The 13,787-nt window shown below is 39.0% G+C and overlaps 1 protein-coding gene across 6 annotated transcripts in view; it reads right to left on the bottom strand.

Moving 5' to 3' along the window:
* Window positions 1–13,787, bottom strand: part of LAMA2 (laminin subunit alpha 2) — a 1,447,346-nt gene that overhangs the window by 42,193 nt on the left and 1,391,366 nt on the right. For all 6 annotated transcript variants that reach the window (XM_073676060.1, XM_073676058.1, XM_073676059.1 and 3 more), the window contains 2 exons: window positions 8,805–8,981; window positions 3,230–3,392 (listed from right to left, as the gene is read on the bottom strand). In XM_073676060.1, the coding sequence (XP_073532161.1) occupies window positions 3,230–3,392; window positions 8,805–8,981 (340 nt within the window). The remainder of the gene's footprint in view (window positions 1–3,229; window positions 3,393–8,804; window positions 8,982–13,787) is intronic.

Raw genomic sequence — 13,787 nt, 5'->3', positions numbered from 1 at the left:
CCAAGTCTGAGATCCAGAGCACTCTGGAAGAGGTTTTCATCCAGGATATCTCTGTACTTGGCCACATTCATGTTTCCTTCAATTGCAACCAGTCGTCATGTCCTTGCAGCTGAAAAACACCCCCATAGCATGATGCTGACACCACCATGTTTCACTGTTGGGATTGTATTGGGCAGTGATGAGCAGTACCTGGTTTTCTCCACATATACCCCTTAGAATTATCACCAAAAAGTTCTATTGTCGTCTCATCAGACCAGAGAATCTTATTTCTCATAGTCTGGGAGTCCTTCATGTGTTTTTGAGCAAACTCTATGCAGGCTTTCTTATGTCTTGCACTGAGGAGAGGCTTCCTTCGCATCACTCTGCCATAAAGGCACGACTGGTGGAGGGCTGCACTGATAGTTGACTTTGTGGAACTTTCTCCCATCTCCCTACTGCATCTCTGAAGCTCAGCCACAGTGATTTTTGGGTTCTTCTTTAGTTCTCCCACCAAGGCTCTTCTCCCACAATTGCTCAGTTTGGCTGGACAGCTAGGTCTAGGAAGACTTCTGGTGGTCCAAAACTTCTTCCATTTAAGGATTATGGAGGCCACTGTGCTCTTAGGATCCTTGAGTACTGCAGAAATTCGTTTGTAACCTTGGCCAGATCTGTGCCTTGCCACAACTCTATCTCTGAGCTCCTTGGGCAGTTCCTTTGAGCTCATGATTCTTATTTGGTCTGACATGCACTGTGAGCAGTGAGGTCTTATATAGACAGGTGTGTGCCTTTCCTAATCAAGTCCTATCAGTTTAATTAAACACAGCTGGACTCCAATGAAGGAGTAGAACCATATCACAAGGATATGGACAGCAAAAATGTACACATTTCTGTTTTGTTTCAGTCAAGATGGGGTGCAGAGTGTACTTTAATGAGAAAAAAAAAGAACTTTTTAGAATTTACCAAAATACTTTCCGTACCCACTGTATACTGCATATACTCCTCCACATTGAAATTGCAACATCAAGAAGGGAAAAGTCATCGACTTATGGAAATCACAGGATGGATAGACATGTTAATGATAGGCAAATGATGAAAAAATCTAAACAAAATTTTCAAAACATATTAATTAATTCAGTATCGAGTATGAGCCCCATGTGCAGAAATACACAAACACACCTTGACATACTATCAATGAGGTTATCAATAGTTGTCTGAAGTATGTTCTGCTACACTGAATGGACTTGGACACACAAATTTTCAAGAAATGCAGCAGGTCATAGTAACATGATAGGACCTGCTGGCTGCTCACAATTGGGTTGGGTTGAAAAATAGGCTCCTGTGACACTTCAGATAAATGGCCATACTAATAATTCCACAACTGATCTATTCAGCACTATCAGTGAAACTGGATGTCACATACAAAGTCTAAGGCATCAAACAGTGTCTACAAAAACAATAAGTAGATGTTTACATTGGGTTATGAGCCAAACGTCCAGCCACAGGAGTTCCATTGACCTTTCACCACAACTCTCAAAGTAGAGAGCAAGACGGCAAAGGTGGCTGGAATGGAGGTCTATCCTCTTAAGCTATGATAGCTGGAGATCGGTTTGTGACTACGTAGGCAACATGATGCAAAAGTCTTCATGAGTGAACATCACACCAGTGCTACTCCTGGGAATATGGTGTGGGGTAGCATAATATACAGTAGCTGAAGCCCTCTTGTCTTCATTGCAGGAACAGTAACAACTTGACATTACATTGATATGGACATGGGACCAGTGGTACAGCCATTCCTCCAAAGTGACCCAGAAACCGTTTTTGAACATGACATTAACAGGCTGTATGTTGCGAATGCTATTGTGAGCAGCCTTTGTGGCCTAAACATGCTACTATGGCCTCCAGCATCCCCCATCAAGCACATTTGGGACATGATTGGATGACAATTGCAAAGGGAGCTGTCAGAAATGAATCTTGATGATTTGGATGCCCAAGCGCATTCAGCGTGGCTGAATATTCCTCAGACCACCATTAATATCCTCATTGATAGCAGCCAAGGTGTGTAAGTGCGTGTATTTCTGCATGTGGTGCTCATACTTGTTACAGAATAAATCAAGATGTTTTAAAAAATTTGTTTCCATTTTTTGATCATTTGCATATGATTAACATGTCTGTCAATCCTATGATTTCCCATAATTGCATGGCTTTTCATTCTTAGCATTTTCATTACATATCATTATACATGTATACTGCTGTGTTTATGATGACATCAAAAGTGTACAAATTCTACATGGACAGCCCTCTGGGTCATTTTCCTGCTAAGCACAATCAGGGGCACAACTCAAACCTCCTGGGCCTCAATGTAATATGTCTAATGTGTCCCCAAACTACCATATGCTATTTTTTTATACTGATATGCTCTTTTCTGGTAAAGGTATATTGGGGTTCACCATGTACCAGGTGCTGGTGGTAACAGCTACATCTGCACCCTATAAAATCACCCCCTTTCCATTGAGCTTAAAATTGTCCTAAGTCTAACCCTACTCACTCAATTCAAGCATTGTAAATGCAGGTCCTTGTTTCACTTAACATATGGACTTTCTATATGCAATTTACTGAGGATAATATGACAATCAGCTAAAACCCTCAGATTATAGGAATTTTAGAAATGTCAGACATTTGATGACAAATGTAATAATCCGTAAAAAGAGACTGGTATTAAAAAAATAGGTAAAGGTCAATTAACAAAAATATTTTATGAACTATGTATAAAATTATATACAATTCATTTTTAGAATTATGTTTGACAAAAGAATAAGGGGATATGAAATCACTTTTTAAGGATTACAAATATGCATGACAGCACTCCATGCAAATATTAAGGGTCTTCTGACCTGAAGGAAGCAGGCCATGATAATCTGAAGATTTTTGGGTCCCAGGACAACCACAAGGTAAGATTTGGTGGTAGAAGTTCAGCCATAAGCCTTTTACTCTATACATTTCACATTTACTAGTAAACATTTATGACTTTGTCTACAGGTAGTTACAGGCAAAGAACTGTTTTGTAAAATTGTTCAAACAATTAATCAGCAAAGTAACTGGGTGCTACCACTATGTACTGCCCTCTTTAAGCTTTTAAAGATCTAAGACATAGTTCTGACTGCATGTGCTTGAATAACATAAGTCCATATCTGTTTCTAAAAGCTGACATATTTACTAGTATTAACTAGTAGTAGTGTAATTTAGTACTTACAGTTGATGGCACAGGACCTTGGGGACTAGGTATGACTTGTGGTGACTTTGTGGCACCAGGGAGGGATGATGCCCCATTTTCATCTAAGTCATCTTCTTCATCTGTAAGGCACTGTCCAATATCTGCATTCTCAAAAGATACAGGCTGTGCAAAGTCTATTGGCCTATTGGGACCAAAATTAATATGTAACTGTGGAGGCTTTGTGTATTAAAAATGAAAAAGCTATTACATACAACTGGCTTGTCTTTTTATGAGACATGATTTATATTGCCATGAGTATAAAAATAACGAATTTCGATAAAAGAACCATTTAGCCTTAGAAACTTTAGAAAAAAAAGAGCTGAAGACACTAAAATGGACTCAATCATACATTGTTTTACACATTGTTTTTAACAAGTTAGCCTAATGAGAATGTCTGAACAGAATAATAAATCTGAAATAGCTATAAAGATATTTTATAAATCATATAAAAAATGAGTGGCAGAGTGTTAAAAAGTGAAGATTCATACTAATTGGTTACATACATAATGGCATAACACTTCTTCAAAAATTGGTCACTAACAGAGATGGGCATATCACTTTGTGCAACCCTGGTCCACGGTCCAGGTCAGTGCTTCATGGCTGTGGACTGGAGGTGCATGAATTTTCCTGAGCTTTCAAGTTCCCTAATTTGGAGTTTCGCCAGCCTTGACATCATCTCTTCTGAACAGTGTACAGGTGACATCTCGCCAGCCAAGCTAATCATAGGCTGATCCTGAGATTCCGGATAGTAAGGAAATTCTTGCAGCTCCTGCCCATGGCCAGAGAGCACCGGTCAGGGTTGTATGAAGTGCTCATCTGCTCATCTCTAATCTCAGCTCATCTCTCATCTCTCATATGCTCATCTCTAGCCACTAATTCTACCTATAAATTAGGAAGTCAGACTGTTAGGGTATATTCTAGGTGTGAGCAGATTGATTGTTGAGAATCATCTTTTACATGTTGTACCAAACTGTAGCATTCTTAGGAACCACTCCTAGGCCAAAGGCCATATGCATTTGTCTGTGTGGACAGCTAATCTGATTGTTCCGTATTTGCTAATAGATTATATTAGCTCGAAACCAATAAGGTTAGCTTGACCACACTGATTAAACTTTGAACCAAAAACATCGGATGTTTGTATAGTCACAATGACTTGAAATTTTGGAAACCCCTATTTAAGCTTCTGTGATAGACTCAATATACAGAACTCACTTTTCACACTACCCAGCAGCCAGCTTTGATTTCTCTGGCTGTGCATCCTATATATCCAATTTGGCAGCAGATACTTAAGAGGATCAAAACACACCATTTGATTATGCCCTAACACTATTTTATTTAAATGAGAAGTGTTATGTTTGGAGAAAGAAAAACACTAAATTAAAGCACAAAAACCTGTGAAACAGAGGGGTGGTACTAACATGGCATTGGCAAGTTTTGTTACATTTAGGCCAAGACAGCTTGCTATCATTGATGGAACAATAAATTCTGAATTATACAAATAAACTCTAAAGGTAAATGTCATGACATCTATACATGAGCTGAAACTCAAAATAATGTGGGTCATTCAGCAAGACAACTACCCAAAGCACACATGTCTTCCTACAAAAGAATAGTGAAAGACGAATAAAGTTAAAGTTTTGGAATGGCCAAGTCAAAAACCTCACCTTAATCCTATAGAAATGTTATGGAAGGACCTGAAGTGAGCAATTCATGAGAGAAAACCCACTAACCTAACAGAGTTGAAGCTGCTCTTAACCTATGTGCAGGACTAATCAACAATGACAGGAAATGTGTACATGCAGCTATTGCTGCACAAAGGGAACACAATAGATGCTGAAAGAAAGGGTTCACATAATTTTGCAGCTCACAGAAATGTGGATTGGATCATTTCTTCATTTAAAAAATGGCAAAGTCTAATATTTTTTACTTATTTGTTTAACTTTGTTTTCTCTACTTTTAGCATTTTATAAAATCTGATATAGTTTTAGATCAAATTTATGAAAGAATCTGGAAAATGATGAAGGGTCTACAAACTTTCAAGCTCAAATGTATCTATAGAATGTGAGTCTGCAGCTAAAGACCTTAATTCTTCACTTGGTGATTCTATTTTGACAAAGAGTATCTAACTATTGCAGAATTTGCCTGTCATTAAGGGTATGTTCACACATTGTGTTTTTGCTGCGTTTTTTTTCTGCAGCAAAACCTGATCTCTTGCCAGGAGGTTTGTTCAGGATTTTTCTTGCTTTTTTGATTGTTTTTTGGTGCGCTTTTTTCACTGTCCTTTTGTCTCTTTATGCATGTACATAAAGTTCAGTGAAAATAAAAATCTCATTCTGGTTTTGGTTACAGGAGTATCATAATGACAGGCCTTTTGCAGAACCCCAGCTGATTAATTCAGCTGTCATGTGCAGGAAAAGATGCAAGCTCAGAGCCAGAGCCCGCATCAAAGTCGGGGACACGACATATGACGTAAATACACTGCTCAAAAAAATATAGGGAACACTCAAATAACACATCCTAGATCTGAATGAATGAAATATTCTCATTGAATACTTTGTTCTGTACAAAGTTGAATGTGCTGACAACAAAATCACACAAAAATCATCAATGGAAATCAAATTTATTAACCAATGGAGGCCTGGATTTGGAGTCACTCCCAAAATTAAAGTGGAAAAACACACTACAGGCTGATCCAAGTTTAATGTAATGTCCTTAAAACAAGTCAAAATGAGGCTCAGTATTGTGTGTGGCCTCCACGTGCCTGTATGACCTCCCTACAACGCTCTTGTGGGATCTCCTCCAGGATGGCACATCAATGCGAGCTGTGGCAAAAAGGTTTGCAGTGCCTGTCAGCACAGTGTCCAGAGGCTGGAGGCGCTATCAGAAGACAGGCCAGTACACCAGGAGATGTGGAGGGGGATGTAGGAGGGCAACAACCCAGCAGCAGGACCGCTACCTCCGCCTTTGTGCAAAGAGGAACAGGAGGAGCACTGCCAGAACCCTGCAAAATGACCTCCAGCAGGCCACAAATGTGCATGTGTCTGCACAAACGGCTAGAAACCGACTCCATGAGGGTGGTATGAGGGCCCGACGTCCACTGATGGGGGTTGTGCTCACAGCCCAACACAGTGCAGGACGCTTGGCATTTGCCACAGAACACCAGGATTGGCAAAGTCGCCACTGGTGCTCTGTGCTCTTCACAGATGAAAGCAGGTTCACACTGAGCAGATAAGACAGACGTGACAGAGTCTGGGGACGAATACCAGAAAGATATCCAACAACTGTTGGAAAAATAGGGTATATAAGCTAACTAACAAACCAAAGAGCAGAAAAAATACTCATTAAAAAGTAACTTTTAATTTAGCATTTAAAAATGTGTACCAAATAGTACAGTTAGGACAAACTACACATATGGAGATGGGATACAGAGGATATTAGAGGAGAAAGGTGCACTGATAATAAGTGCTACCAGACTGAACTCCAGTTTAGTAGCACTTATTATCAGTGCACCTTTCTCCTCTAATACAACCTGTCCCCTGATGAGGACCGCATTAATGAGGGGGGGGGGGGGGGTGAAACACGTAGGGAATATGAGACTACTCTGAAGGGACTTCTTGATCCGTTGACGATTTTGGGACTATATTTAAGTTACATGTTATCTGCTGATGACTCTATACCTGCCTGAGGGACCACTACTAAGGGTACCTGGAGTGCTTCTGAAGTAACCTGTTTATATGTTTTGCTGGGACTACCTCCTGGACCGGGTTCACACAGCCACACACTCGTTGGGTCTGAAGGGGATATTTGCCTGAACACCAGCCGGAACCTCAGAAGGATCTGAATAAGATAAGTCCATTGCTATATAATTTTTGAAATCATTGAGACTATTCGAGACTTTTTTGATCCTTGGATGATTTTGGGACTATATCTAAGAGACATGTTACCTGCTGGTGACTTTATACCTGCATAAGGGACCGCTATTAAGGGCACTTGATATGTTTTTGAAGTGAATGTGTTTAGCTGGGAGTACTTCTTGGACCTGGTTCACACAGCTACATATTCTTTGGGTCGGAAGGGGATATTTGCCTTAATATCAGTTGGTACCTCAGAAAGACTTGAGTAAGAAAAAGTCCATTGCTATATATATATTTTTTGAAATCATATAATTTTTGACCAGTATATGTTGCAATTTGCTATTGTCTCTTAAGGATTGCCTCTATTTTTTAGGCTATCCTTTCTATTGTCTATGTATTTATTTACTATTTCTATTGACATAATTATTGTGTGCTTGATACATATCTAGTTCGGCAATTAGGAAGTTACTGGTCATTTTGTGTGTTTTATTGTGTGTTTGAGTAGGGATACTTAGGGTCATGTGAGGGACAGCCGTTGTGGAGCAGGGGCACCACTTTAACCCTTAAGGTGAAAACACTCCGCTGTCAGGTAGGGAGAGCTCCTCTACCAGGGTCATTCAGGGTTTATTTTTTATTGTTATATGACTATCCCCACCATCCCTTTATTATTAAGTATCCCATCTCCATATGTGTAGTTTGTCCTAACTGTACTATTTGGTACACATTTTTAAATGCTAAATTAAAAGTTACTTTTTAATGGGTATTTTTTCTGCTCTTTGGTTTGTTAGAGTCTGGGGACGCCATGGAGTGTGATCTGCTGCCTGCAACATCCTTCAGCATGACCGGTTTGGCAGTGGGTCAGTAATGGTGTGGGGTGGCATTTCTTTGGAGGGTCGCACAGCCCTCCATGTGCTCGCCAGAGGTAGCCTGACTGCCATTAGGTACCGAGATGAGATCCTTAGACCCCTTGTGAGACCATATGCTGGTGCGGTTGGCCCTGGGTTCCTCCTAATGCAGGACAATGCCAGACCTCATGTGGCTGGAGTGTGTCAGCAGTTCCTGCAAGATGAAGGCATTGAAGCTATGGACTGGCCCACCTGTTCCCCAGACCTGAATCCGATTGAGCACATCTGGGACATCATGTCTCGCTCCATCCACCAACATCACGTTGCACCACAGACTGTCCAGGAGTTGGCGGATGTTTTAGTCCAGGTCTGGGAGGAGATCCAACAGGAGACCATCCACAACCTCATCAGGAGCATGTCCAGGCGTTGTAGGGAGGTCATAGGTCATACAGGCACGTAGAGGCCACACACAATACTGAGCCTCATTTTGACTTGTTTTAAGGACATTACATCAAAGTTGGATCAGCCTGTAGTGTGTTTTTCCACTTTAATTTTGGGGGTGACTCCAAATCCAGGCATCCATTGGTTAATAAATTTGGTTTCCATTGATGATTTTTGTGTGATTTGTTTGTCAGCACATTCAACTTTGTACAGAGCAAAGTATTCAATGAGAATATTTCATTCATTCAGTTCTAGGATGTGTTATTTGAGTGTTCCCTTTATTATTTTGAGCAGTGTATATGCCTTATGTCGTGAGGGGCTTATTTAAATATTTCCTTTGTAGAATCAAGTAAAATGCATGCTTTACAGGAAAAAGTAATTGCACTATATATAATGAATGTATTGAAAGCTTACACTGCATTGATCAGTAGGTCCCAAATGCATCCTTCAAATGGTGGTATGTTCTTGTACATGGGAAATTGTACATCAGATGGGATTCCACCTACAAATAGCCTTTTCACACTTATGGCATGACTAGCTGGCAGTTTCACTGTCTGGTTTTTATCTTCATCGACCTGCACTGTGAATGTACTGCAAAATACAAGAGGGTAAAGTGAAGCAAGTGAAACACAATGTCACAAAAATACAGATACTATTTGCTTTTATGCACAAGGTTAATAATAAAAGTGTGCTACAAATCTATAGCCCCAAATACTACATTTCACAAAAAATGGCAAATTTCATCTTTTTCACATTAGTACAGCTCTCTTTTCTTAATCTTACAAAGTATTTGGAATGCAAGAATACAAGAATCGTATAGCTTTTGTTATATATATATAAATTTCTGTTAATACATGTAGCGGAAGAAGAACCTGTTGAAGATTGTATTTTGGCACAGCAGTTTAAGTGGTGATAAAATGTTCTGCTAATTATCTGATCTGTTTTAGAAATGGGATTGCAGCTGATTCCTTCTGTTGTGTATGCACCAAACTGCAGGGGAAAGTGACTTGGGTATAAGACAGACTTTGCATAGTCTTGCTATGAGACATGATTACATTTGGTGGTAAAACAGCATGGGGGACACATCTGCTCGGATTATTATTTCCAGGAGGGAGACACTTCTATATTAGTTAAATGAAAAATCATCACACTGTTGAATATTCATACTGTAGGAAGTAAGAAATAGATGTGAGCAGACTGTAAAATGGATCGGTTTACAAATAACCGTAGAGGACAATACATACACCATTCTATAGAGGATGGCAGAAATTGTGCAGTTTCCTAATCTGTAAACTCATATTTAAGACAATCAAGGATAGGAAGGTCGTTTTATCTGAAACTCAAGTTCAGCACTCATATTTGAAAATCAGTTTTTACTTATTGGAGTCATGTGTTCATTTAGTGCAATGACAAAGGAGTTATGATATTCAAACAAATTTTTCATGAGGCTCCATGGTGGATTTAAACCATTGGAGCCTTGTCTATCTTCACAGAGACGTTCCAGCAATTTGATAGAAAGACAAACTGGTGATTCTTCATCTAATGTATACAAGTACACAAAAGATAAAGCACTGATGTCTTATGTAAACTTGGTCAGAACGACCTGTTGCAAAATCAAGCGGAAAGTGTTGTGGCTATATGGGTATTCCTAATATCAAGGATGGGATGGTCCCTGGTCATTCTATTATTACAATGGAAAGACTTTTACATACTTGCCAATCATACAACAATTTTTCTTATGATAAAATATTACTATTCATCTTTTAAAAAGAAATGCCTCTTTTTTATGCAATGAAAGACCTCTATATTTAAAACATACAAAGTAAAATATTGCACATTTGCTTTTTAGAATTAACATTATATTTTTGCATATGTAGGTAGAATTCCTGCCCCACATGCTTATCTTAAAAATTGTAGCTTTAAATTGACCTAAGTACTTGCTCTAACCATATTGAATTACTGTATAGGACACAATAAAAATTATAGTGGAGCTTCCCTGTCATCGAAAAATTGGTTCTCCAGTAGAGATGAGCGTTGTTCAACTCTAACTGTTCGCCAAACTCAAATTCGAGCTGTTTTGGGCGGTGTTCGAGCCGTTCGGCGAACACGAACAATTTGAAAAAAATTCGGCTGTTCGAGGTTATGTTCGATAACTGTTCATGCACCAAAATCATAACTGGATTTTTTCTCAGTAATGCTGAAAATTAATGTTAATACGCAGTTTGAGTGTACAGAGGGGCAGGGGGAGGGGCAGGGGATGGATCTCTGCAGAAATAATGAAGATCTCAAATTTTTTCTCTCTTTCCCGCATTTACAGTGGGGAGGTGCAATCTGTCAGCCTATCAGCAGCGCACACACGGAGCGAACTGCTTTTTTTCACACAAGCAAGGGCATGTGTCATTGGCAGTGTATGTCACATGTCCTTGCCCTATAAGACCCAGCCATTTTCCCCGTCGCCACCATTTTCTCACTGCTGCAGCTGCGTGTTAGACGGCACCGCTGTTGCTGTGTGCGCTATACTTTGTTAATTTTAAGCCAATTTTCGCACAAATCTACAGATAGCTTGGGAGTAGGGAATAGTTGTGATTGCAGTCCTTTTAAGGACTAGGTTACATCATTTCCTATGACTTTTATCAGGCAGGTCTGTGCTCTTAAATAGATAGGTTGGAAGTAAAGACTAATTGTAATTGCAGTCCTTTTCAGGGCTAGGTTACATCAGTTCCTATCACTTTTTGCCAGGCAGGTCTGTTTTAGTGCTGTGCAAGTTTTTTTCACAGCATTTGGCTAAATCTAGCAAAGCAAATCCTTTTTGGCCTCTTGCAGTGTGTGTTAGTCAGTGGAGTAGCCTATCTGTGTTGCAAGCTGCACCACCTGTGTATAGAATACCAATTTTTTTGCTGCACCTAGTGAAGTAAAACCTTTTGGGCATAGCATCATTCTATTAGTCCATCTATACTAACCTCCACCAGGTTGCAAATTCAATATAATTTTTATCTGCATCTAGCTCTGAAAAAATATTTCGGCTTGTAGCAGTGTGTGGGACTTGTTCTATTAGTCCATCGATACTAACCTCCACCAGGTTGCAAATTCAATATAATTTTTTTCTGCATCTAGCTCTGAAAAATATTTTGGCTTGTAACAGTGTGTGGGACTTATTCTATTAGTCCATCTATACTAACCTCCACCAGGTTGCAAATTCAATATAATTTTTTTCTGCATCTAGCTCTGAAAAAATATTTCGGCTTGTAGCAGTGTGTGGGACTTGTTCTATTAGTCCATCTATACTAACCTCCACCAGGTTGCAAATTCAATATAATTTTTTTCTGCATCTAGCTCTGAAAAAATATTTCGGCTTGTAGCAGTGTGTGGGACTTGTTCTATTAGTCCATCTATACTAACCTCCACCAGGTTGCAAATTCAATATATATTTTTTCTGCATCTAGCTCTGAAAAAATATTTTGGCTTGTAGCAGTGTGTGGGACTTGTTCTATTAGTCCATCTATACTAACCTCCACCAGGTTGCAAATTCAATATAATTTTTTTCTGCATCTAGCTCTGAAAAAATATTTCGGCTTGTAGCAGTGTGTGGGACTTGTTCTATTAGTCCATCTATACTAACCTCCACCAGGTTGCAAATTCAATATAATTTTTTTCTGCATCTAGCTCTGAAAAAATATTTCGGCTTGTAGCAGTGTGTGGGACTTGTTCTATTAGTCCATCTATACTAACTTCCCCCAGGTTTCAAATTCAATATTATTTTTATCTGCATCTAGATCTGAAAAAATATTTTGGCTTCGGCTTCTAGCAGTGTGTGGGACTTGTTCTATTAGTCCATCTATACTAACCTCCACCAGGTTGCAAATTCAATATAATTTTTTTCTGCATCTAGATCTGAAAAAATATTTCGGCTTGTAGCAGTGTGTGGGACTTGTTCTATTAGTCCATCTATACTAACCTCCACCAGGTTGCAAATTCACTATAATTTTTTTCTGCATCTAGCTCTGAAAAAATATTTCGGCTTGTAGCAGTGTGTGGGACTTGTTCTATTAGTCCATCTATACTAACCTCCACCAGGTTGCAAATTCACTATAATTTTTTTCTGCATCTAGCTCTGAAAAAATATTTCGGCTTGTAGCAGTGTGTGGGACTTGTTCTATTAGTCCATCTATAATAACCTCCACCAGGTTGCAAATTCAATATATTTTTTTTCTGCATCTAGCTCTGAAAAAATATTTCGGCTTGTAGTAGTGTGTGGGACTTGTTCTATTAGTCCATCTATACTAACCTCCACCAGGTTGCAAATTCAATATAATTTTTTTCTGCATCTAGCTCTGAAAAAATATTTCGGCTTGTAGCAGTGTGTGGGACTTGTTCTATTAGTCCATCTATACTAACTTCCACCAGGTTGCAAATTCAATATAATTTTTATCTGCATCTAGCTCTGAAAAAATATTTCGGCTTCGGCTTGTAGCAGTGTGTGGGACTTGTTCTATTAGTCCATCTATACTAACCTCCACCAGGTTGCAAATTCAATATAATTTTTTTCTGCATCCAGCTCTGAAAAAATATTTCAGCTTGTAGCAGTGTGTGGGAATTGTTCTATTAGTCCTTCTATACTAACCTCCACCAGGTTGCAAATTCAATATAATTTTTTTCTGCATCCAGCTCTGAAAAAATATTTCAGCTTGTAGCAGTGTGTGGGAATTGTTCCATTAGTCCATCTATACTAACCTCCACCAGGTTGCAAACTCAATATAATTTTTTTCTGCATCTAGCTCTGAAAAAATATTTCGGCTTTTAGCAGTGTGTGGGACTTGTTCTATTAGTCCGTCTATACTAACCTCGACCAGGTTGCAAATTCAATATAATTTGTTTCTGCATCTAGCTCTGAAAAAATATTTCGGCTTGTAGCAGTGTGTGGGACTTGTTCTATTAGTCCATCTATACTAACCTCCACCAGGTTGCAAATTCAATATATTTTTTTTCTGCATCTAGCTCTGAAAAAATATTTCGGCTTGTAGCAGTGTGTGGGACTTGTTCTATTAGTCCGTCTATACTAACCTCCACCAGGTTGCAAATTCAATATAATTTTTTTCTGCATCTAGCTCTGAAAAAATATTTCAGCTTGTAGCAGTGTGTGGGACTTGTTCTATTAGTCCATCTATACTAACCTCCACCAGGTTGCAAATTCAATATAATTTTTTTCTGCATCTAGATCTGAAAAAATATTTCGGCTTGTAGCAGTGTGTGGGACTTGTTCTATTAGTCCATCTATACTAACCTCCACCAGGTTGCAAATTCACGATAATTTTTTTCTGCATCTAGCTCTGAAAAAATATTTCGGCTTGTAGCAGTGTGTGGGACTTGTTCTATTAGTCCATCTATACTAACTTCCCC

The sequence above is a fragment of the Phyllobates terribilis genome, unplaced genomic scaffold (genome assembly GCF_046119375.1).
Source record: "Phyllobates terribilis strain yellow unplaced genomic scaffold, ASM4611937v1 Scaffold_3__8_contigs__length_932513732, whole genome shotgun sequence".
In the NCBI taxonomy this organism is placed as follows: Eukaryota; Metazoa; Chordata; class Amphibia; order Anura; family Dendrobatidae; genus Phyllobates; species Phyllobates terribilis.
This window is presented reverse-complemented; position numbering and strand designations above follow the sequence as displayed.